The sequence below is a fragment of the Salvelinus sp. IW2-2015 genome, linkage group LG8, assembly GCF_002910315.2.
Source record: "Salvelinus sp. IW2-2015 linkage group LG8, ASM291031v2, whole genome shotgun sequence".
Classification (NCBI taxonomy): Eukaryota; Metazoa; Chordata; class Actinopteri; order Salmoniformes; family Salmonidae; genus Salvelinus; species Salvelinus sp. IW2-2015.
Window position 1 is genome coordinate 45,159,852 of NC_036848.1, and position 21,916 is coordinate 45,181,767.

The window sequence follows — 21,916 nt, forward strand, 5'->3', positions numbered from 1 at the left end:
TTCAGAGAAATATTGTATACATTCCATATGCAAACACATGTTTTAGTTTCAGATGCTTGAGCAACAACTAGCTGGTGCTTAGATTGACATAAGTATCAAACCAATGGTGTAAGCAGGAATTGTAAAAACATGGGTAAGAATGAAATTAGCAATTGTATTTCAGACTACATTAAGGTGTGCCAAGGAGAATCCCCAAAAATTTAATAACCAACAAATTACAGCAAATATGTGACATTAGAATTAAAGCCTATGCAGCGTTTACAAAGACACTGGGAAACTTACAGTAAATGTTTCAATATTACTTCTCCATCTTTGAAAAATCAATGTAAGCAACTCACTTTCCCGCACCCTGCCTGGCCAGCGTTGAGCTGACAGTGACAGCAGCACGCATGCGCAGTATATCAACTGTTTCGGTGTCGGTGCTGAAGTTGGGCGGATGGAAGAAAAACACCGCTGATGGAGATTATACGGCAGGATGTATCTTTACTGTGCGATCTAACAAGCATCAACATAAAACACATATAAAGTAACCACTATAGACGACTGACAACCAGAATTAAAAGGGTAAGATGATGGATATTCTTATGTTAAATGTCCCACGAGCTAGCACTAGCCATGCTAGTCTCAGTAGCTAGCTGCCGCCTCTTCGCAGCACAGAACATGAGAACGGTCTGACCGTGGCTAGCTAGTTATACAGAAAGTGGGTGTTATTCGTAGTTTTGTTGATGCGACAATAAGGCACTATCGTATCTTTGTAGTGGTTTTGCATTATCATTTGGTGTTTTGCCATGCGGAATCAGGTTGTCTTTGCAGCTGACGTTACCTGCAATGATTTAGCTAGCTAGCTAGTTCAGATTCTTCGAATCACAGCTGCAATACAGTGAGAGACCATGCAAAACACCCAAGGATGAGCAGCAGGCAACGACCGCTATGTTGCGAATGCTTTAGGAAGTTATGACAAGCATGCATATGCTTTAACATGTATTTAGTTCTAAAATGTACGATTGTACTACAGTTCATTAGCTAACTATTATTTCTTCATGCATTTAATTAAGCAGCGAGTCAGTTTATTTGTTATTAACGAACATGGGGTTGTCACAAGTTACCATAGCCACAAAGTCCACATTTGCTCCTGGTTTATCGTAAAAATTCATTGAAACAAATATTTAATTTTTGTCTTAATTTAAGGTTAGGGATAAGGTTAGAAGTGTGGTTAAGGTTAAAGGGATACTTCGGGATTTTGGCAATGATGCCCTTGTCTACTTCCCCAGAGTCAGATGAAATCGTGGATACAATTTTTGTCTGTGTCCAGTATGAAGGAAGTTAAGAGGTCGTTATGCTAGCAGATAGCCATAGATTTCATCATGCGCTGATTCTTGTTAGTAATTGCGCTAGTACTAGTTAGCAGCTTCATTCAAATCGCATGCAGAGACATAAAAATGGTATCCACAAGTTCTTCTCACTAGGGAGGTAGGTAAGTGCATCATTGGTTAGGGTTGAACCAGAATCTGTACTTACAGGAGGCGAAATTTCGTTCCATAGGAAGTGGGGGCAATTTCACAATGGTGTGTGATTGCAGCCGTAGTTCGGGGCGTTCCTGTATCTGCAGGAACATCCCATTGGTGCACGTGATCTTCATGCTTGTGTTACACTTGATATTATGGATTTCCCCTGATTGTCTCTGCAATTCAAATGTGGTCAAAAGGGAAATATAAATATTTTCTGTGCTTTTCATAGGCGAAAGACATTGTCTACCGGTGTCCTAGCTAGCTACCTACCTGTGTCGCCCCCGCCTCCAGCCTGGTGTGTACCGGAGTCCTAGCTAGCTAACTAGCTACCTGCTCTCACAGTCGTTAACAGAACTGCGGGGGAAAAGTGCCGGACAGGCGGTGGGCGAAGTACATTGTCTACCGGTGTGCTAGCTAGCTACCTATCCTGCCTCCCACCTACTGTGTACTGGAGTCCTCCTAGCTAGCTAGCAAACAAGTTGCACACTGTCCTACGCTCCCACCTTCCAAACACCTGCCCTCGCCATCGTTAACAGAACTGCGGGAAAGCAGTGCCTGACAGGCAAGGGCAAAGGACACTGTCTACCGTTGGTCTAGCTATCGTTAGCTAGCTAGCTACCTATCCCGCCTGCTGTGTACTGGAGTCCTACCTGCCCATGCCGTCGTTCACAGAACTGTGGGAAAACAGTGCCTGACAGGTGGGGGCGAAGTACTCTTGTCTACCGGTGGCCTAGCTAGCTACCGTTGTCGCCCCCTACTCCAGGCTGTATCACATCCGGCAATGATTGGGAGTCCAATTGGCGCACAATTGGCCCAGCGTTGTCCGGGTTTGTCTGGGGTAGGTCATCGTTGTATACAATAATTTGTTCATAACTGACTTGCCTAGTTAAATAAAGGTTAAATAAAAATAAATAAAATCAACATTTTGTCTCATCTGATATTTTAGTTAAAAGACTCAGGTAAAAAAATGAAATGAAATTTAGCAATATATCACATTACATCTTACTAATACATTTTAAGTAATTATGGCAAAAATATTTTGTCTGCTGGTAGATTTTTGTCATCTACCTACCACAGGTAGGACCAAAAAGTTAATTTTAGGCCCTGCTCTGAGCCCTTACCAAAATACAAAACATGGCGGACAATTTCTCTTGCCTCGGATCTGAAACCAATAGTAACCCCCAACTTCAATGACAGTTAACATAAAACAAAAATACGAATTTGACATTCCCGCGCCCCAATGACATTGGCGCAGAGGAGGGCTTGCTAGCTAGCTACAGTCGCTTCGGTTTGATTCATATCAGCCGTTTTCTTATAAAACAGCTCAGCTAGCGAACTACAAATTCGCAACGCTAGCTAGCTATTGTTAGCTAGACTCGGGAGCTCATGGGGCCATAGACATAGGCTTCAGGAGCCAGTGGGTTATATATGATTCCACCATGGGCAACAACAACTGGCTACTAGTTTTCAGCCAAATGTTCAACTCCTAGCTAGTTTATCCAGTAACCACCGCATTTAGAAGGATAGCTACAGACTGAAATGTAGCTGGCTAGCTAGCATGCTGGCTTACACTGGCCATGCAGTAGCCAAATAGCTAGCTAATCGTAGATGCCAAAAGACACAGATATCTAGCCTTGGGAGCTCATGGGCACACAGGCTACATTAGCCAACTGGTTAGACATGATTACACCACGGGCAACAATAACTGGCGACTGGTTTGTTTTCAGATAAATATTTTCAACTCTTCCAACATAGTTTATCCAAAGACCACCGCATTTAGGAGGATAGCTAATTACTGAAATGTAGCTTGCTAGATTTTTACATTTACATTTTTTGTAAGTTACTTGACTTCCAAGAGCAATTAGGGTTAAGTTCCTTGCTCATGGGCAAAGGAAGATGTTTCACCTAGTCTGCTTGGGGATTTGATCCAGGCAATAGCCACTAACTAATCGTATACGCATAACCCAAATGTATCAAAGAATAGTTAAACTTGCTCATATCAAGTGACACATACCAGACCATTTGTGTTAAGGTAAAAAATAATAATTAGTGGGCTCGTTTTTCAGACAATGAAACTAAAATAGATTGGTAGCTAGCTGGTGAGGCTTTCATTTATTTCCCAATTAATCTGGTGATCAAGCTGAAGCTGGGTTTCCCAAGTCGTTCGGTCAGTGCTAACTGCTCATGCCGGGGCACGAGCTAGCTAAACCGACGGCTCTGTAAAGCATCTTTGTGATGTCACACACTCAAGAGGGCTCAACCAATCACCCAATGGGTTATATCTCGAGACTCAAGAAATTGGAGAAGGGTGTAATTGCGGCCCACAATTCAGGGCGTTCCTGCATGTGGGCATTCCTGCATCTGCAGGAACCCTTCTTTATAATTCTATTGGTCAATTTTTAAGCTAAGACTCCAGTACACAGGCGGGAGGCAGGGACACTCCAGTACAGTGGGTGGCAGTAATGCACCATAATGTTGGGTGCCAACCTCCGATAAACCCCACAGAATAATAATAATAATTTTTTATTTAACCTTTATTTAAATAGGCAAGCCAGTTAAGAACAAATTCTTATTTACAATGACGGCCTACCAGAAGGCAAAATACCTCCTGCGGGGACGGGGTAGGCCGTCATTTTAAATAAGAACTTGTTCTTAACTGACTTGACTAGTTAAATAAAGGTTATATATAAAAATAAAAACCCGGTCAAACCCTAACCCGGATGACACTGGGCCAATTGTGTGCCGCCCTATGGGACTCTCAATCACGGCCGGTTGTTATACAGCCTGGTATCGAACCAGGGTCTGTAGTGGCGCCTCTAGCACTGAGATGAAGCGCCTTAGACCGCTGTGCTACTCGGGAGCCCAAAAACAGCTGCCACTTTAAGGACGGGAAGTTACCCTGGTAACGGAGCTACTCAATTCCTGTCATGTGTGTCTGTGTGTGTGAGATTTTGGATCTGAGTAGTAGTAGACAGCATCTCTTCGCTATCATTTGAAGCAGCAAACTCAAACGAACAACAGACCTTGTGAACAAAACAAACCAAGAAACACGAGGACAAAGTCTCACTTTGTAGACTTTTGAGTAAATGTGACTAATTTCAGGAAAATAGGCGTATGTCGCGCGTCACTACTTTACAGAAGAGGCATTTGAACGTAAACAAGTATTTTAAACCTATTGTTTTTGTGTTTATACTTTTTCATAACGACAACGACAAGTTTGATGTCGGACAACAATAGAATGTTCATGATGTCACTGCAACAGCTGTCTACAAACATGTCGGTAGACGTACTATAAACCAGCCTTTAGTCTTGAGATCTGTTGTTGTTTAGGACACTCCTGTACTCAGTCTGTATAGCACATGGCCTCACATGTGAAGAAATGGGTGGGGCTAAGGCTTAAGAGGGTGTGAATGATGCTGAATGGGTGTAGACAAAGAAGAGCTCTCCAGTAGGTGTACCAAAAATATTCAAGAGAAGTGGGGTTACAAGTTTATCAACTTTCAAAGCAGAATTGCTTTCCCATTGTTTGTCAACTGTAGTGTATGATAAACCATCTCTACTTTTATCCAATGTAAAAAAACACAATTTCAAATTTTGCTACAAAAGACCGAATCAGTTACAAATGAGTCAAACCTTTATGCCTGTGCGCAGCACCTCCAAAAATGACTATCAGCACAATGCACAAAGCTCCCTAGTCAGGCAGTTGTTCCTGTGTAAGGTGGGTGGGTTATAGATTCAAATTTCTTTGTGCGATTAGCAGCTATGAAACAAAACAGCAGAAATACTTTGAAAACAGCTAGTGCAGCATTGCTCTGCTATAAATCACAACTTGCACAATGTGCTCATACTTGACTTTTTACTCTATTTTTATTTGTAAATGTGGCTGTAATACTTGCACTGTAGAACCCTGCAAATTGACCACCCGCCTACGTGGCTGGTGAAATAGACATTCTTACCTGCCAATACCTAAATCTACCTGCATTTGGTGGGTGGCGGATGTTCATTTTATGCCCTGGCTCAGAGTGACAAATCACCCAACTGATATTAATGACTGCCTCCGTGTATCCTACAAAAGGAAATTTCACTTACAGGAGACGCTGATATGGCGAATCCCCTTAAGCCATTCTTATTGGGACAGGCAATGTAACATCCATAACGTTTTTATTTTTTAAACATGCCCCTTACATAGGATTGTCAAATTTGACATTACTGTTGATGTTATTTGTTTTGAGGCTGTTCTGCTCAGTGCTCCAGATCGTACAAGTTTGGAAAATGGACAATGAGAGGTTGTTGGCGAAGTCTAGAGATCTGTGATGATGAAAGATCTATAGATTTATGATGTTGTATGATACCGTTGTAATCATTGACCATCAAAACATAGCCTAGATGTAGACATCACCTTTTCCGTTGATATCATGTTTGTTTCAGCAGATAGTAAGGAAAATTAATTGTCTGTTTATGGTGGAATAGAAAAATGTCCAGCAGAAGTTTTTTGCGATGGCTCCATAGCTGAAAATGTTTGGGCCCCAAACTTTGCAATTATTCCAAGTTTCATGCTTTTATAAAAACGTTTTTCACACATCGCCTGGACTAGTAGGCCTAACTGCCAGCCTATCACTCATATGGTAATGTTAGCTCTAATTCAAACTGTGATTTTGACTTTTAGATGTTGCTAGTCATTTGTTTCAATAAAGAATTGCAGAGCACCCCAAAACCTCAGCTCTTGATCTACTCAGAATACATTGCTGAATCGGGATGGGGCAGAGGTAAACATTGTGCTTCTTTGTCATATTTTCAGAGTCTGTCTGAACAAAGCGTTAGGGTTGCGTTGCGTGACCATTAACTCTGAGGTTATACAGAAAATGTTAGATCATTGAAACTCCTACGTCCTCCCCGAAACGTATTCCCGCCCTTGGGCCCGTGTGAATACAGCCTATTTGAAAGAAAATTGGTGACACCATGTTAGCCAAGAGCTAGAGACTGTCCATGGGTTTCTCAAATTAGTAAAAGTCTCAGTGTCCCTCCAGGCTAATAACTGAGGGCCTAATTAGTGGAACTTTAAAACTGTTCTGTATGTGGCTGTGCTTTAATTTAAGCATTAAATGTACTTGTGGGTCGTTCTATATTAATTCAATCACTTTTTGACCACACCCCTTGAGGAGTACCTGAGGAGGTAGTGTAGCATCAGCCAGTTGAAAACCAGCTAATCAATTCCTGTTACTTATGTCACCCCTGAAAACGCCCTACAGTCAGTCATACTTCATGTTGCATGCGCTTTGGTTGTTTGGCCACTTAGGGTACATTTAGGTGAGCCTCGGTTTCAAGGTGAAGCGTTCATCAATTCTTGGCTTAAAGGGATAGTTCGGGGTTCTGGCAATGAGTCAGATGAAATTGTGGATACCATTTTTATGTATCTGCTTCCAGTATGAAGGAAGTTAAAAAGTAGTTTCACGAGCCAATGCTAACTAGCGTTAGCGCAGTGACTGGAAGTTGCGCTAACGCTAGATAGCGACTTCTTTCAAACTGCACGCAGAGACATAAAAATCCACAAGTTCATCTAACTCTGGGGAAGTAGATAAAGGGCRTCATTGTCAAAATCCCAAACTATCCCTTTAGGTGGATGTGTACAGGAATAGCTATTTGAACGTTAAGCCTGTAGGCTAGGCCTAGTAGGCTATATTTTAATTTGGCCATTCTATGGGATGTGCTCTCCATTTTCCAGATTTTAATCAATGTTCATAGTAGCCTAACTAAAGACTGACTTACAGTAACTTTGAATTATTTATGGGTTAGCATATTATTGACATTAGTAAATCATACCAGATGTGAAAAAAAATGTCTGTCCATATTTCTAGATTGAGTTCTTAAGGGTGTGAGGGGTCGCCCCTCTTTAAGCAATGAGCACACCTTCACCATTGGCTAAGCTAAATGGTTGAACTGGCTAACTAAGCGGACCCACACAATGAATGGTTGGAAATGTGGTTGAACACTCAATTAGGCTAGCCACCACAACTTTAAAAAGTTGCTGCTACATCTCACTTATGGAAGATTCTCGTTGTTTAACACTGACTGACTAAGCTACCGTAAATCATTCAATTACAATGGAAGAAGGAGACGTAAGGAGACATTTAGTGATTTGACCATTGGCGACTGGTTTGAATGCTCAAACTTCGCAATAACAAATTGGAAGATCGAAGCTGTCGCTAGCCATAGATAGACCACCACCAACTCGCTGTATAGAAAGGAATGATGTGAATCCTCTGTTGGGGCTGTGGAGAGTTCCTGGGGATGTGAATCCTCTGTTGGGACTGCGGAGAGGTCGTGGGGATGTGAATCCTCTGTTGGGACTGCGGAGAGGTCCTGGGGATGTGAATCCTCTGTTGGGACTGCGGAGAGGTCGTGGGGACGTGAATCTCCTGGTTGGGACTGCGGAGAGGTCGTGGGGATGTGAATCCTCTGTTGGACTGCGGAGTAGTCCTGGGGATTGTAATCGTCTGTTGGGACTGCGGAGAGGTCGTGGGGATGTGAATCCTCTGTTGGGACTGCGGAGGGTCGTGGGGATGTGAATTGTCTGTTGGGACTGCGGAGAGTTCCTGGGGATGTGAATCCTCGTTGGGACTGCGGCGGAGGTCGTGGGGATGTGAATCTTCTGTTGGGATTGCGGAGAGGTCTGGGGATGTGAATCCTCTGGGACTGCGGAGAGGTCTGGGGATGTGAATCCTCTGTTGGGACTGCGGAGAGGTCCTGGGGATATGAATCCTCTGTTGGGACTGCGGAGAGGTCGTGGGGATGTGAATCGTCTGTTGGGACTGCGGAGAGTCGGGGGGATGTGAATCCTCTGTTGGGACTGAGCGGAAGGTCCTGTGGATGTGAATCCTCTGTTGGGACTGCGGAGAGGTCGTGGGATGTGAATCCTCTGTTGGGACTGCGGCTCCAGAGGTCCTGGGGATGTGAATCCTCTGTTGGGACTGGGAGAGGTCCTGGGGATGTGAATCCTCTGTTGGGACTGGCGGAGAGGTCCTGGGGATGTGATCCTCTGTTGGGACTGCGGAGAGGTCCTGGGGATGTGAATCGTCTGTTGGGACGTCGGAGAGGTCGGGGGGATGTGAATCCTCTGTTGGGACTGCGGAGAGTTCCTGGGGATGTGAAATCCTCTGTTGGGACTGCGGAGAGGTCGTGGGGATGTGAATCTTCTGTTGGGATTGCGGAGAGGTCCTGGGGATGTGAATCCTCTGGGACTGCGGAGAGGTCCTGGGGATGTGAATCCTCTGTTGGGACTGCGGAGAGGTCCTGGGGATATGAATCCTCTGTTGGGACTCGGGAGAGGTCGGGGGATGTGAATCGTCTGTTGGGACTGCGGAGAGGTCGGGGGGATGTGAAATCCTCTGTTGGGACTGCGGAGAGGTCCTGGGGATGTGAATCCTCTGTTGGGACTGCGGAGAGGTCGTGGAGATGAATCCTCTGTTGGGACTGCGGTTCAGAGGTCCTGGGATGTGAATCCTCTGTTGGACTGCGGAGAGGTCCTGGGGATGTGAATCCTCTGTTGGGACTGCGGAGAGGTCCTGGGGATGTGAATCCTCTGTTGGGACTGCGGGAGGTCCTGGGGATGTGACTCGTCTGTTGGGACTGCGGAGAGGTCGGGGGGATGTGAATCCTCTGTTGGGACTGCGGAGAGGTCCTGGGGATGTGAATCCTCTGTTGGGACTGCATAGAGGTCGTGGAGATGTGAATCCTCTGTTGGGACTGCGGTCTCAGAGGTCCTGGGGATGTGAATCCTCTGTTGGGACTGCGGAGAGGTCCTGGGGATGTGAATCCCTGTTGGGACTGCGGAGAGGTCGTGGGGATGTGAATTGTCTGTTGGGACGGCGAGAGTTCCTGGGGATGTGAATCCTCTGTTGGGACTGCGGAGAGGTCGTGGGATGTGAATCTTCTGTTGGGATTCGCGAAGAGGTCCTGGGGATGTGAATCCTCTGGGACTGGGAGAGGTCCTGGGTGTGAATCCTCTGTTGGAACTGCGGAGAGGTCCTGGGGATATGAATCCTCTGTTGGGACTGCGGAGAGGTCGTGGGATGTGAATCGTCTGTTGGGACTGCGGAGAGGTCGGGGGGATGTGAATCCTCTGTTGGGACTGCGGAGAGGTCCTTGGGATGTGAATCCCTGTTGGGACTGCGGAGAGGTCGCGGAGATGTGAATCCTCTGTTGGGACTGCGGCTCTCAGAGGTCCTGGGGATGTGAATCTTCGTTGGACTGCGGAGAGGTCCTGGGATGTGAATCCTCTGTTGGGACTGCGGAGAGGTCCTGGGATGTGAATCCTCTGTTGGACTGCGGAGAGGTCTGGGGATGTGATGTCTGTTGGACTGCGGAGAGGTCGGTGGGGATGTGAATCCTTGTTGGGACTGCGGAGAGGTCTGGGGATGTGAATCCTCTGTTGGACTGCGGAGAGGTCGTGGGAGATGTGAATCCTCTGTTGGGACTGCGGCTCTCAGAGGTCCTGGGGAGTTGAATCCTCTGTTGGGACTGCGGAGAGGTCCTGGGATGTGAATCCTCTGTTGGGACTGCGGAGAGGTCCTGGGATGTGAATCCTCTGTTGGGACTGCGGAGAGTTCCTGGGGATGTGAATCCTCTGTTGGGACTGCGGAGAGGTCGTGGGGATGTGAATCTTCTGTTGGCGATTGCGGAGAGGTCCTGGGGATGTGAATCCTCTGGGACTGCGGAGAGGTCTGGGGATGTGAATCCTCTGTTGGGACTGCGGAGAGGTCCTGGGGATATGAATCCTCTGTTGGGACTGGGAGAGGTCGTGGGGATGTGAATCGTCTGTTGGGACTGCGGAGAGGTCGGGGGATGTGAATCCTCTGTTGGGACGGGAGAGTCCTGGGGATGTGAATCCTCTGTTGGGACTGCGGAGAGGTCGTGGAGTTGTGAATCCTCGTTGGGACTGCGGTCTCAGAGGTCCTGGGATGTGAATCCTCTGTTGGGACTGCGGAGAGGTCCGGGGATGTGAATCCTCTGTGGGACTGCGGAGAGGTCCTGGGATGTGAATCCTCTGTTGGGCTGGCGGAGAGGTCCGGGGATGTGAATCGTCTGTTGGGACTGCGGAGAGGTCGGGGGGATGTGAATCCTCTGTTGGGACTGCGGAGAGGTGTGGGATGTGAATCCCTCTGTTGGGACTGCGGAGAGGTCGTGGAGATGTGAATCCTCTGTTGGGACTGCGGCTCTCAGAGGTCCTGGCGGATGTGAATCCTTGTTGGGACTCGCGGAGAGGTCCTGGGGATGTGAATCCTCTGTTGGGACTGCGGAGAGGTCCTGGGGATGTGAATCCTCTGTTGGGACTGCGGAGAGGTCCTGAGGATGTGCAGCAGCTTGTTTCTGTATTGTCATTGTTAGCAGAGCCTTTACTTCGGCTACCATTTAGGGTTTTATCTTCCTTCTTTTTTTTCTTCCTTCTTTTTTTTTTTAAAGGAGTGGGGCAGTCCCACTCTTCACGTAGGTCTATTTTTTGTTTATTGAATATTAAAGAACTAGAGAGGAAGGATAGAGGAGAGGGTTGCTGAAATAGCCAGATTCTAAAGTTTTAAGTTCCTCGGCGTACACATCACAGACAAACTGAAATGGTCCACTCACACAGACAGTGTGGTGAAGACGCCTCTTCAACTGCAGGAGGCTGAAGAAATTTGGCTTGGCACCCAAATCCCTGACAAACTTTTACAGATGCACAATTGAGAGCATCCTGTTGGGTTGTATCACAGCCTGGTACGGCAACTGCATCGCCCTCAACCGCAAGTCTCTCCAGAGGGTGGTGCGGTCTGCACAACGCATCACCAGGGGCAAACTACCTGCCCTCCATGACACCTACAGCACCCGATGTCACAGGAATGACAAAAAAGATCATCAAGGACATCAACCACCTGAGCCACAGCCTGTTCACACCGCTACCATCCAGAAGGCGAGGTCAGTACAGGTGCATCAAAGCTGGGACCGAGAGACTGAAAAACAGCTTCTATCTCAAGGCCATCAGACTGCTAAACAGCAATCACTAACTCAGAGAGGCTGCTGCCTACTTTGAGATCCAATCACTGGCCACTTTAATAAATGGATCACTAGTCACTTCATACAATGCACTCTAAATAATGCCACTTTAATAATGTTTACATGTCTTACATTACTCATATCACGTGTATATACTCTATTTTATACCATGTACTGCACCTTGGCTATGCCGCTCGGCCATCACTCATCCATATACGTACATGTACATACTCTCATTCACCCCTTTTGATTTGTGTGTATTAGGTAGTTGTTGGGGAATTGTTAGATTACTTGTTAGATATTACTGCACTGTCGGAACTAGAAGCACAAGCATTTCGCTACAATCGCATTAACATCTGCTAACCATGTGTATGTGACAAGTAAGATTTGATTTGATTTTAAACCCATGCTGCTGTGGTATAGGCTATGTATTCTGGAGGCAGCGGCCCAGACCACTAAACTTCCCTAGGCTACTAGGCCCTGTTTCCTGACCAAGCTAATTTTGACTTGTGAGTATATGTAATAATGTCTTTATTGTGGACCTCCTGAGCCTCTGACACAGATCTCGGCTAGGCAGGGTAGTGTACAGTGGCCCTCCCCAGGCCATGTTAGAAACCAGATGAGGAAGTGTCTCTGTTTGTAGTTGTCAAGGAGATGACAATCTAGACCTCTGCCGTCATGTGCTTGCAGTAGTTTTGCAGATGTACATACTGTAGGCCCATGCTATAGCTAGTTTAAAAGCCTAAAACTGTAGAACACAAACTCACGTGATATACTGTCCATAACAGTCACTTTTGAAAACTGTTGGGATATATCCTACATTATGCACAGTGGTAAGAAACAGACTTAGATTTTTGGTGGACTTTACTATTTTGTTTTATATAATAGGCTACTCCAAATCACCAAAAAGAGGTGAAAAGTAAGCCTAATTTAGTGGTGTCAAACTACATTCCTGGAGGGCCGTGTGTCTGCTTGTTTTGTTGTTCCCTTTCAATTAGTTTCCAATTAAGACCTAAACAACCTGGTGAGGGAAGTTCCTAATTAATCAATGACCTTAATTATTCAAGTACAGGGGAGGAGCGAAAACCCGTAGACACACGGTCCTCCAGGATGTTTTTTTGACACCCCTGGCCTAATGCTTTAGTGGCACAAGATCAAAGGTTAATATAAACCCACTGTCTGTCTGTACAATATTACAATGCACTGTATTTCTCTTTTTTGTTTTTCAGATGGTATATTGTTGCTCCCCTTGCGATCAACACTGCAAATGATCCACCCACTGAGTCCCTGAACTCTGCTGAGACCCAGGCGGAAACCGTTGTCCTCCTTATCCCTCCTCACTTCCTGGCCCTCCGTCAGGGATGGTGAGAACAACAATACTACCCTGTAGACACACCCTAGTGCTTTACTTCTGAACCCACCCAAGTTCAACCAACCACTTACCTCAACGCCATGATTCACCTGCCTGGTCTGTCTGTGGAAGCAACTGACTAATATTTATGGTAGGTTACTTAGGACAGATTTCCAATACCTTATAGTAGTGAATGTGACTGTTAAGTTTCATAAAGTTTTATCCGTACATCATTGAAAGAAATTCAGTATGTTACGACCGTAAAACTTAAATTAATAGCCCAGGCGTTTATTTGCTTAAATCACTTAACACAGCAGGCGCTTGCTTATTAGAGACAGCCTTCTACAGTGCCTTCAGAAAGTATTCATACCCCTTGACTTACTCCACATTTCGTTGTGTTGCAGCCTGAATTCAAAATTGATTAAATATATTTTTTTTCTTACCCATCTATACACAATACCCCATAATGACAAAGTGAAAATATGTTTTTAGAAATTGTAACAAATTTATTGAATTTCAAAAACAGAAATATGTCATTTACATAAGTATTCACACCCCTGAGTCAATACTTTGTAGAAGCAGCGATTACAGATGTCTTTCTGGGTAAGTCTCAAAGAGCTTTCCATACCTGGATTTTGCAACATTTGCCCATTATTCTTTTAAAAATTCTTCAAGCTCTGTCAAATCATTGCTTGACAACCATTTTCAAAATCTTGCCATAGATTTTCAAGTAGAGTTAAGACAAAACTGTAACTCGGCAGCTCAGGAACATTAACTGGTAGTTAATTCAAAAATCATGTTAAACACTGTTATTGCACACAGAGTGAGTCCATGCAATTTATTATGCGACTTGTTAAGCACATTTTTACTCCTGAACTTATTTAGACTTGCCATATCAAAGGAGTTGAATACTTACTTGACTCAAGACATTTCAGCTTTTAATTTTTTAAATTAATTTGTAAGAATTTCGAAAAACATAATTCTACTTTGACATTATGGGGTGTTGTGTGTAGGCCAGTGACAAAGAAATCTACATTTAATCCATTTTAAATTCAGGCTGTAACACAACAAAATGTGGAAAACGTCTAGGGGTGTGAATACTTTCTGAAGGCACTGTATTTGAGCCAAGTGTCTCTTTCCTTAATGCACACAGCGTTTGCTAATTTGCATAGTTCATTGTTTCTAATTTGCGTAGTTCATTGTTTAATTCCAGCATTCACTTCCAGCATTTTAATACATTTCCTCATTTCCTGCACTCATGTGTTATCATTTACGCACGGTGTCATGTTTCTTTTGTCTTAGTATGTCTCTATAAAAAAATATAAGCAACTTCCTTGACAGAATAATTATTCACCACTTTGACTAGAGGTTGATTGGTAGGTTTCTAGGGGTCTACTCCCGAAGTTGTTAACTGGCAAGCAAAAAAACAGTCATCTAGCATTTCTCAGCTGTTAGCAGCCAATGGCTAGCAGTTTCTTACTGGCGATTAAAAACGGATGATTGCCATAATTCTGTCTAGTCGTTACTGAATTATTTAATGTAACAAATCAAACATTAAACCTTGTAAACAATTCATGGTAATACATGTGAACCTCGTAAACAATTCATTTAGACCATGCGTTTATTTGAAATGTGCGTTCATTTGCTGAAATGTGTACCGTTGCCAGGCTATTTATAGAGACAGGCGGCAATTTCAGACTAGGCGTTTAATACCTTTTTTGCACTATTGGTTAGAGCCTGTAAGTAAGCATTTCACTGTCAGGCACCTGATGTATTCGGCGCACGTGACAAATAAACTTTGATTTGATTGAAGTTTTACAGTATTTGAATTCTCTGAATTCTCTTCAGCTGTACGCATCAGACAGACGTAGACTAATTTATTCTGACAGTCACAGCATAAATGTAGTAGATCTAATTTAAGGGTTTTCTCTCTGGGTGGAGACTGGAGAGTGGCAGGCGGATGAGGATCCTCTTGTGCAGTGGGCCGTAACCCTTGCTCTGCATCACTGGCTGCTGCGTTAGAACGGCTAGGACCATGAGCTGTTAGTATTGAATAAATTAGCCTTACATTTAAAGAGAGTCATATTTGCCATTGAACAAAATGATGTGTGCCTCTGCTGTATTTTGTGCCACAGCAAGATCAAAGGACAGTACATTTCCCAAATGGCTAATATAATAGAATTTCTCCTCACTGTAGTTCGACAATAGAATTAAAATAAGAAATTAATTCTGGCCAAAATGATGGCGATGCAGAATGAAAATTAGGTTCTTTGGCTAAGCCTATATTTGTCTTTCCACATGAAGGGATCCTTTATTTGCATTTCTTTTCAGTGGCTTGGATGTGTCCCCAGCTAGAACAAAGGTGTTTGTCACTGTATTTTGCATCAATGTGCATGTTTTCCACCGGTGGAAGGTGAATAACCGATGGCTGCTCAAGTGGCCAACTCAGGATTTGCATGTTTGGTTTATTGGTCCATATATGATCCCTATCATGGATGTCAAAGTGAAGGCCACAGAGAGAGAGAGAGACAACATTCTCACTGTTCATTGTTAGTGTCCATAAATACGGAGCAAAAGTTGAATGATGACTTTGCAGGTAAGACAATCCTTTATTTAATAGCTTTGGGATTCAAGAGCAAAGTTTAAAAGTAGTGAAATGAAGTAGAATCACAGGAGAGATCAAATGAGAGCAGAGAAGACATTTATTTTTTAAGGTTAGCCAACATGTACCATCTACAGTCCTTGGGGCCCGTGTTCCACACCCAGATTGTGCAGAATGTTCTTTATTAACCTGTCATAATTATTATAATTATATTAATAATTATCTGTTCTTTGGGATTGATTGAAACAAGCATTATTGTACCATTCATTACCAGGATGTTAATAATCGTGGTGATAGTAACCATTCTCTGAAATAAGTACCAGAAAGAATCCAATGTTAGCACATATTTTCAAAATTGCGCCTCTTATTTCCTAGGGATGTTCCCAATAGGCAATTTTTTTGTTTTTTCGGGGGTAGATAGATTGTAGCTCACATCAATGTAATTGTCCTCATCATTTCCAATCCCCCAAATATTTTTGGGTAAAAGAAAAATATATACTGTACCAGTCAAAAGTTTGGACACACCTACTCATTCAAGGGTTTTTCTTTATCTTTACTATTTTCTACATTGTAGAGTAATGGTGAACACATCAAAACAATGAAATAATGCAATCCTGTAGTAACCAACCAAATGTTAAACAAATCAAAATATATTTTAGATTTTAGATTCTTCAAAGTAGCCACCCTTTGCCTTGATGACAGCTTTGCACACTCTTGGCATTCTCTCAACCAGCTTCACCTGGATTGCTTTTCCTCACTCTCCAGTCCAACTCATCCCAAACCATCTCAATTGGGTTGAGGTTAGGTGATTGAGGAGTCCAGGTCATCTGATGCAGCACTCCATCACTGTCCTTCTTGGTCAGATAGCCCTTACACAGCCTGGAGGTGTGTTTTGGATCATTGTCCTTTTGAAAAACAAATGATAGTCCCACTAAGCGCAAACCAGGTGGTATGGCGTATCGCTGCAGAATGCTGTGGTTGCCATGCTGGTTAAGTGTGCCTTAAATTCTAAATAAATCACTGACGGTGTCACCAGCAAAGCACCATCACACACCCTCCTCCATGCTTCACGGTGGGAACCACACATGTGGAGATCATCCGTTCACCTACTCTGCGTATCACAAAGACACGGCGGTTGGAACCAAAAATCTCAAATTCGGACTCATCAGACCAAAGAACAGATTTCCACCGGTTTAATGTCCATTGCTTGTGTTTCTTGGCCCAAGCAAGTCTCTTCTTGTTATTGGTGTCCTTTAGTAGTGGTTTCTTTGCAGCAATTCGACCATGAAGGCCTGATTGACGCAGTCTCTGAACAGTTGATGTTGAGATGTGTCTGTTACTTGAACTCTGTGAAGCATTTATTTGGGCTGCAATTTATGAGTCTGGTAACTCTAATGAACTTATCCTCTGCAGCAAAGGTAACTCTGGGTCTTCCTTTCCTGTGTCGGTTCTCATGAGAGCCAGTTTCATCATAGCGCTTGATGGTTTTTGCGACTGCACTTGAAGAAACTTTAAAAGTTCTTGAAATTTTCCGCATTGACTGACCTTCATGCTTTAAAGTAACGATGGATTGCTGTTTTTTTTGCTTATTTGATATTTTCTTGCCATAGTATGGACTTGGTATTTTACCAAATAGGGCTATCTTCTATATACCACCCCTACCTTGTCACTACACAACTGATTGGCTCAAACACGTTAAGAAGGAAATACATTTCACAAACTAATTTTTAACAAGGTACACCTGTTAATTGAAATGCATTCCAGGTGCCTACCTCATTAAGCTGGTTGAGAGAATGCTAAGAGAGTGCAAAGCTGTCATCAAGGCAACGGGTGGCTACTTTAAAGAATCTCAAATATAAAATACATTTTGCTTTGTTTAACACTTTTTTTGGTTACTACATCTTTATTTTTGTATTTATTTGACCTTTATTTAACTAGGCAAATCAGTTAAGAACAAATTCATATTTTCATTGACGGCCTAGGAACAGTGGGTTAACTGCCTTGTTCAGGGGCAGAACGACAGATTTTTACCTTGTCAGCTCGAGGATTTGATCTTGCAACCTTTCAGATACTAGTCCAACGCTCTAACCACTAAGCTACCTGCCGCCCCGATGATTCCATATGTTATTTCATAGTTTTGATGTCTTCACTATTATTCTACAATGTAGAAAATAGTAAAAAATAAAGAAAAACCCTTGAATGAGTGTCCAAACTTTTGACTGCTACTGTACATACATATACATACGTATATTATATATACACTACTGTTCAAAAGTTTGGGGTCACTTAGAAATTTCCTAGCTTTTGAAAGAAAAGCACATTTTTTGTCCATTAAAATAACATAAAATTGGTCAGAAATACAGTATAGACATTGTTAATGTTGTAAATGACTATTAGCTGGAAACGGCTGATTTTATTTATAATTGAATATCTACATAGGCGTACAGAGGCCCATTATCAGCAACCATCACTCCTTTGTTCCAATGGCACGTTGTGTTAGCTAATCCAAGTTTATTGTTTTAAAAGGCTAATTGATCATTAGAAAACCCTTTTGCAATTATGTTAGCACAGCTGAAAACTGTTGTTCTGATTAAAGAAGTAATAAAACTGGCCTTCTTTGGACTAGTTGAGTATCTGGAGCATCAGCATTTGTGGGTTCGATTACAGGCTCAAAATTGCCAGAAACAAGGAACTTTCTTCTGAAACTCGTCAGTCTATTCTTGTTCTGAGAAATAGCCAAGAACGTGAAGATCTGGTACAATGCTGGGTACTACTCCCTTCACAGAACAGTGCAAACTGTCTCTAACCAGAATAGAAAGAGGAGTGGGAGGCCCCGGTGCACAACTGAGCAAGAGAACAAGTACATTAGAGTGTCTAGTTTGAGAAACGTACACCTTACAAGTCCTCAACTGGCAGCTTCATTAAATAGTACCCGCAAAATACCAGTCTCAACGTCAACAGTGAAGAGGCGACTCCGGGATGCTGGCCTTCTTGGCAGAGTTGCAAAGAAAACCCATATCTCAGACTGGCCAATAAAAAGAAAAGATTAAGATGGGCAAAAGAACACAGACACTGGACAGAGGAACTCTGCCTAGAAGGCCAGCATCTCGAATGCCAGCATCTCGGATGCCAGCACCCCAGCATCTGTACTGTTTCCTTTGTTAAAATGGACTCTCTTGACCTAAATTGCTTTTGTTTTAGAGATGAGTCCTGAATTGCATGGCCTCTAAAGGCACATTTAAAAGTGTCCCGTACAGGAAGGGGATCTGCTGTACCTATGTTATGTTGGGAAAAGTCAGTTATAAATTATTCTGTCCTAGTTAAAAACAAGTTATCATCCAAAAGGCTTTGATTAAATTTCCAATATCCTCGCCCACGTGGAAATGCTGTAAGAGTAATGTATATGCCAATTATCTGATTGTCCGACCGCATTCTGTCCCTTATCAACACTTTTTAAACTTTTGGTGCCAGAGAGAATGACATAAGAAAGTAGTCAAGACGACTAGTTTGATTGAGCCTCCACCATGTATATCTCACTAGGTCAGGATATTTAAGCCTTCATATGTCCACTAGTTCCAATATATCCATGACATTCGGGTATTCCTTAAGTGGATTAAGGTGATATCCTTTACGGTCCATAGAGGTATTTAAAACTGTATTATAATCTCCCACCATAATAATAGTTTTGTATTGCTTGTAGGGTTGGTCAATTGGGGCGGCAGGGTAGCCTAGTGGTTAGAGCGTTGGACTAGTAAGGACTAGTTGCAAGTTCAAATCCCCGAACTGACAAGGTACAAATCTGCCATTCTGCCCCTGAACAGGCAGTTAACCCACTGTTCCTAGGCCGTCATTGAAAATAAGAATTTGTTCTTAACTGACTTGCCTAGTTAAATAAAGGTAAAAAATATATATATATATTATATATATTTTCAAAGAAGCGTGGATCATCATTATTTGAACCGTATAGGTTAATGAGCCATATCTGTTTATGGTCCAATAACATATTTAAAATCTACCTTGTTTGGACAATTTGCACATTCTGATCAAAATTACTGTTAATTAATATCCTCACCCCTTTTTGAATTTCTTTGCACATAGGAGAAATATATTTTGCCCCCCCCCAGTCCTTTTTCCACACAACTTCATCTAAAATTGTTGAATGAGTTTCCTGTAAACAATACATTTACATTTACATTTAAGTCATTTAGCAGACGCTCTTATCCAGAGCGACTTACAAATTGGTGCATTCACCTTATGATATCCAGTGGAACAACCACTTTACAATAGTGCATCTAACTCATTTAAGGGGGAGGGGGGGGTAGGAGGAATACTTTATCCTATCCTTGGTATTCCTTAAAGAGGTGGGGTTTCAGGTGTCTCCGGAAGGTGGTGATTGACTCCGCTGACCTGGCGTGTGGGGAGTTATGTTTCCACATTGGGGGTGCCAGAGCAGCGAACAGTTTTGACTGGGCTGAGCGGGAACTGTACTTCCTCAGAGGTAGGGAGGCGAGCAGGCCAGAGGTGGATGAACGCAGTGCCCTTGTTTGGGTGTAGGGCCTGATCAGAGCCTGAAGGTACGGAGTGCCGTTCCCTCACAGCTCCGTAGGCAAGCACCATGGTCTTGTAGCGGATGCGAGCTTCAACTGGAAGCCAGTGGAGAGAGCGGAGGAGCGGGGTGACGTGAGAGAACTTGGGAAGGTTGAAACACGACGGGCTGCGGCGTTCTGGATGAGTTGTAGGGGTTTAATGGCACAGGCAGGGAGCCCAGCCAACAGCGAGTTGCAGTAATCCAGACGGGAGATGACAAGTGCCTGGATTAGGACCTGCGCCGCTTCCTGTGTGAGGCAGGGTCGTACTCTGCGAATGTTGTAGAGCATGAACCTACAGGAACGGGTCACCGCCTTGATGTGAGTTGAGAACGACAGGGTGTTGTCCAGGATCACGCCAAGGTTCTTAGCGCTCTGGGAGGAGGCACAATGGAGTTGTCAACCGTGATGGCGAGATCATGGAACGGGCAGTCCTTCCCCGGGGGAAGAGCAGGCTCCGTCTTGCCGAGGTTCAGCTTGAGGTGGTGATCCGTCATCCACACTGATATGTCTGCCGACATGCAGAGATGCGATTCGCCACCTGGTTATCAGAGGGGGGAAAGGAGAAGATTAATTGTGTGTCTCGTCTGCATAGCAATGATAGGAGAGGCCATGTGAGGATATGACAGAGCCAAGTGACTTGGTGTATAGGAGAATAGGAGAGGGCCTAGAACAGAGCCCTGGGGGACACCAGTGGTGAAGAGCACGTGGTGCGGAGAACAGATTCTCGCCACGCCACCTGGTAGGAGCGACCTGTCAGGTAGGACGCAATCCAAGCGTGGGCCGCGCCGGAGATGCCCAACTCGGAGAGGGTGGAGAGGAGGATCTGATGGTTCAGTATCGAAGGCAGCCGATAGGTCTAGAAGGATGGAGCAGAGGAGAGAGAGTTAGTTTAGCAGTGCGGAGCGCTCCGTGACACAGAGAGAGAAGTATCTCAGTTGAATGACTAGTCTTGAACCTGACTGATTGGATCAAGAAGGTCATTCTGAGAGAGATAGCAGGAGAGCTGGCCAAGGACGGCACGTTCAAGAGTTTTGGAGAGAAAAGAAAGAAGGGATACTGGTCTGTAGTTGTTGACATCGGAGGGATCGAGTGTAGGTTTTTTCAGAGTGGTGCAACTCTCGTCTCTTGAAGACGGAAGGGACGTAGCCAGCGGTCAGGATGAGTTGATGAGCGAGGTGAGGTAAGGGAGAAGGTCTCCGGAAATGGTCTGGAGAAGAGAGGAGGGATAGGGTCAAGCGGGCAGGTGTTGGGCGGCCGCCGTCACAAGACACGAGATTTCATTGGAGAGAAGGGGAGAAAGGGTCAAAGCACAGGGTAGGGCAGTGTGAGCAGACCAGGGTGTCGTTTGACTTAGCAACGAGGATCGGATGTCGTCGACCTTCTTTTCAAAATGGTTGACGAAGTCATCCGCAGAGAGGGAGGAGGGGGGGGAGGATTCAGGGGGAGGAGAAGGTGGCAAAGAGCTTCCTAGGGTTAAGAGGCAGATGCTTGGAATTTAGAGTGTAGAAAGTGGCTTTAGCAGCAGAGACAGAGAGGAGAAAGTAGAGAGGAGGAGTGAAAGGATGCCAGGTCCGCGGGGAGGCGAGTTTTCCTCCATTTCCGCTCGGCTGCCCGGAGCCCTGTTCCGGGCAGATATTGTATTCCTTCTCTTTTAGCCAGGTAAATGCTGATCGTCTTTTCTCATTATCTGCTAAGCCATTACAATTTTAACTGGCTATCATATTTTTATTGATTGATTGAATGTGCTTGATTGTCTAAGGCTTGATTGTACTGGAGTGTTCATTCACTCAATAAAGATTTGCCATATGTCAGTGTCCACTGCCTAAAGTAGGTTAATGCC

The 21,916-nt window shown here is 44.2% G+C and overlaps 1 protein-coding gene across 2 annotated transcripts in view; it reads left to right on the plus strand.

The window, feature by feature from the left end:
• Positions 1-408: 408 nt before the first annotated feature.
• Positions 409-21,916, plus strand: part of rgs17 (regulator of G protein signaling 17) — a 42,346-nt gene continuing 20,838 nt past the window's right edge. Inside the window, exons 1-2 of one of the 2 annotated variants that reach the window (XM_023993514.1) lie at positions 409-564; positions 12,764-13,036. In XM_023993514.1, coding sequence (XP_023849282.1) covers positions 13,034-13,036 — 3 coding nt within the window. In that variant the 5' untranslated portion in view covers positions 409-564; positions 12,764-13,033. The remainder of the gene's footprint in view (positions 565-12,763; positions 13,037-21,916) is intronic. The other variant, XM_023993515.1, reaches the window with a different exon arrangement.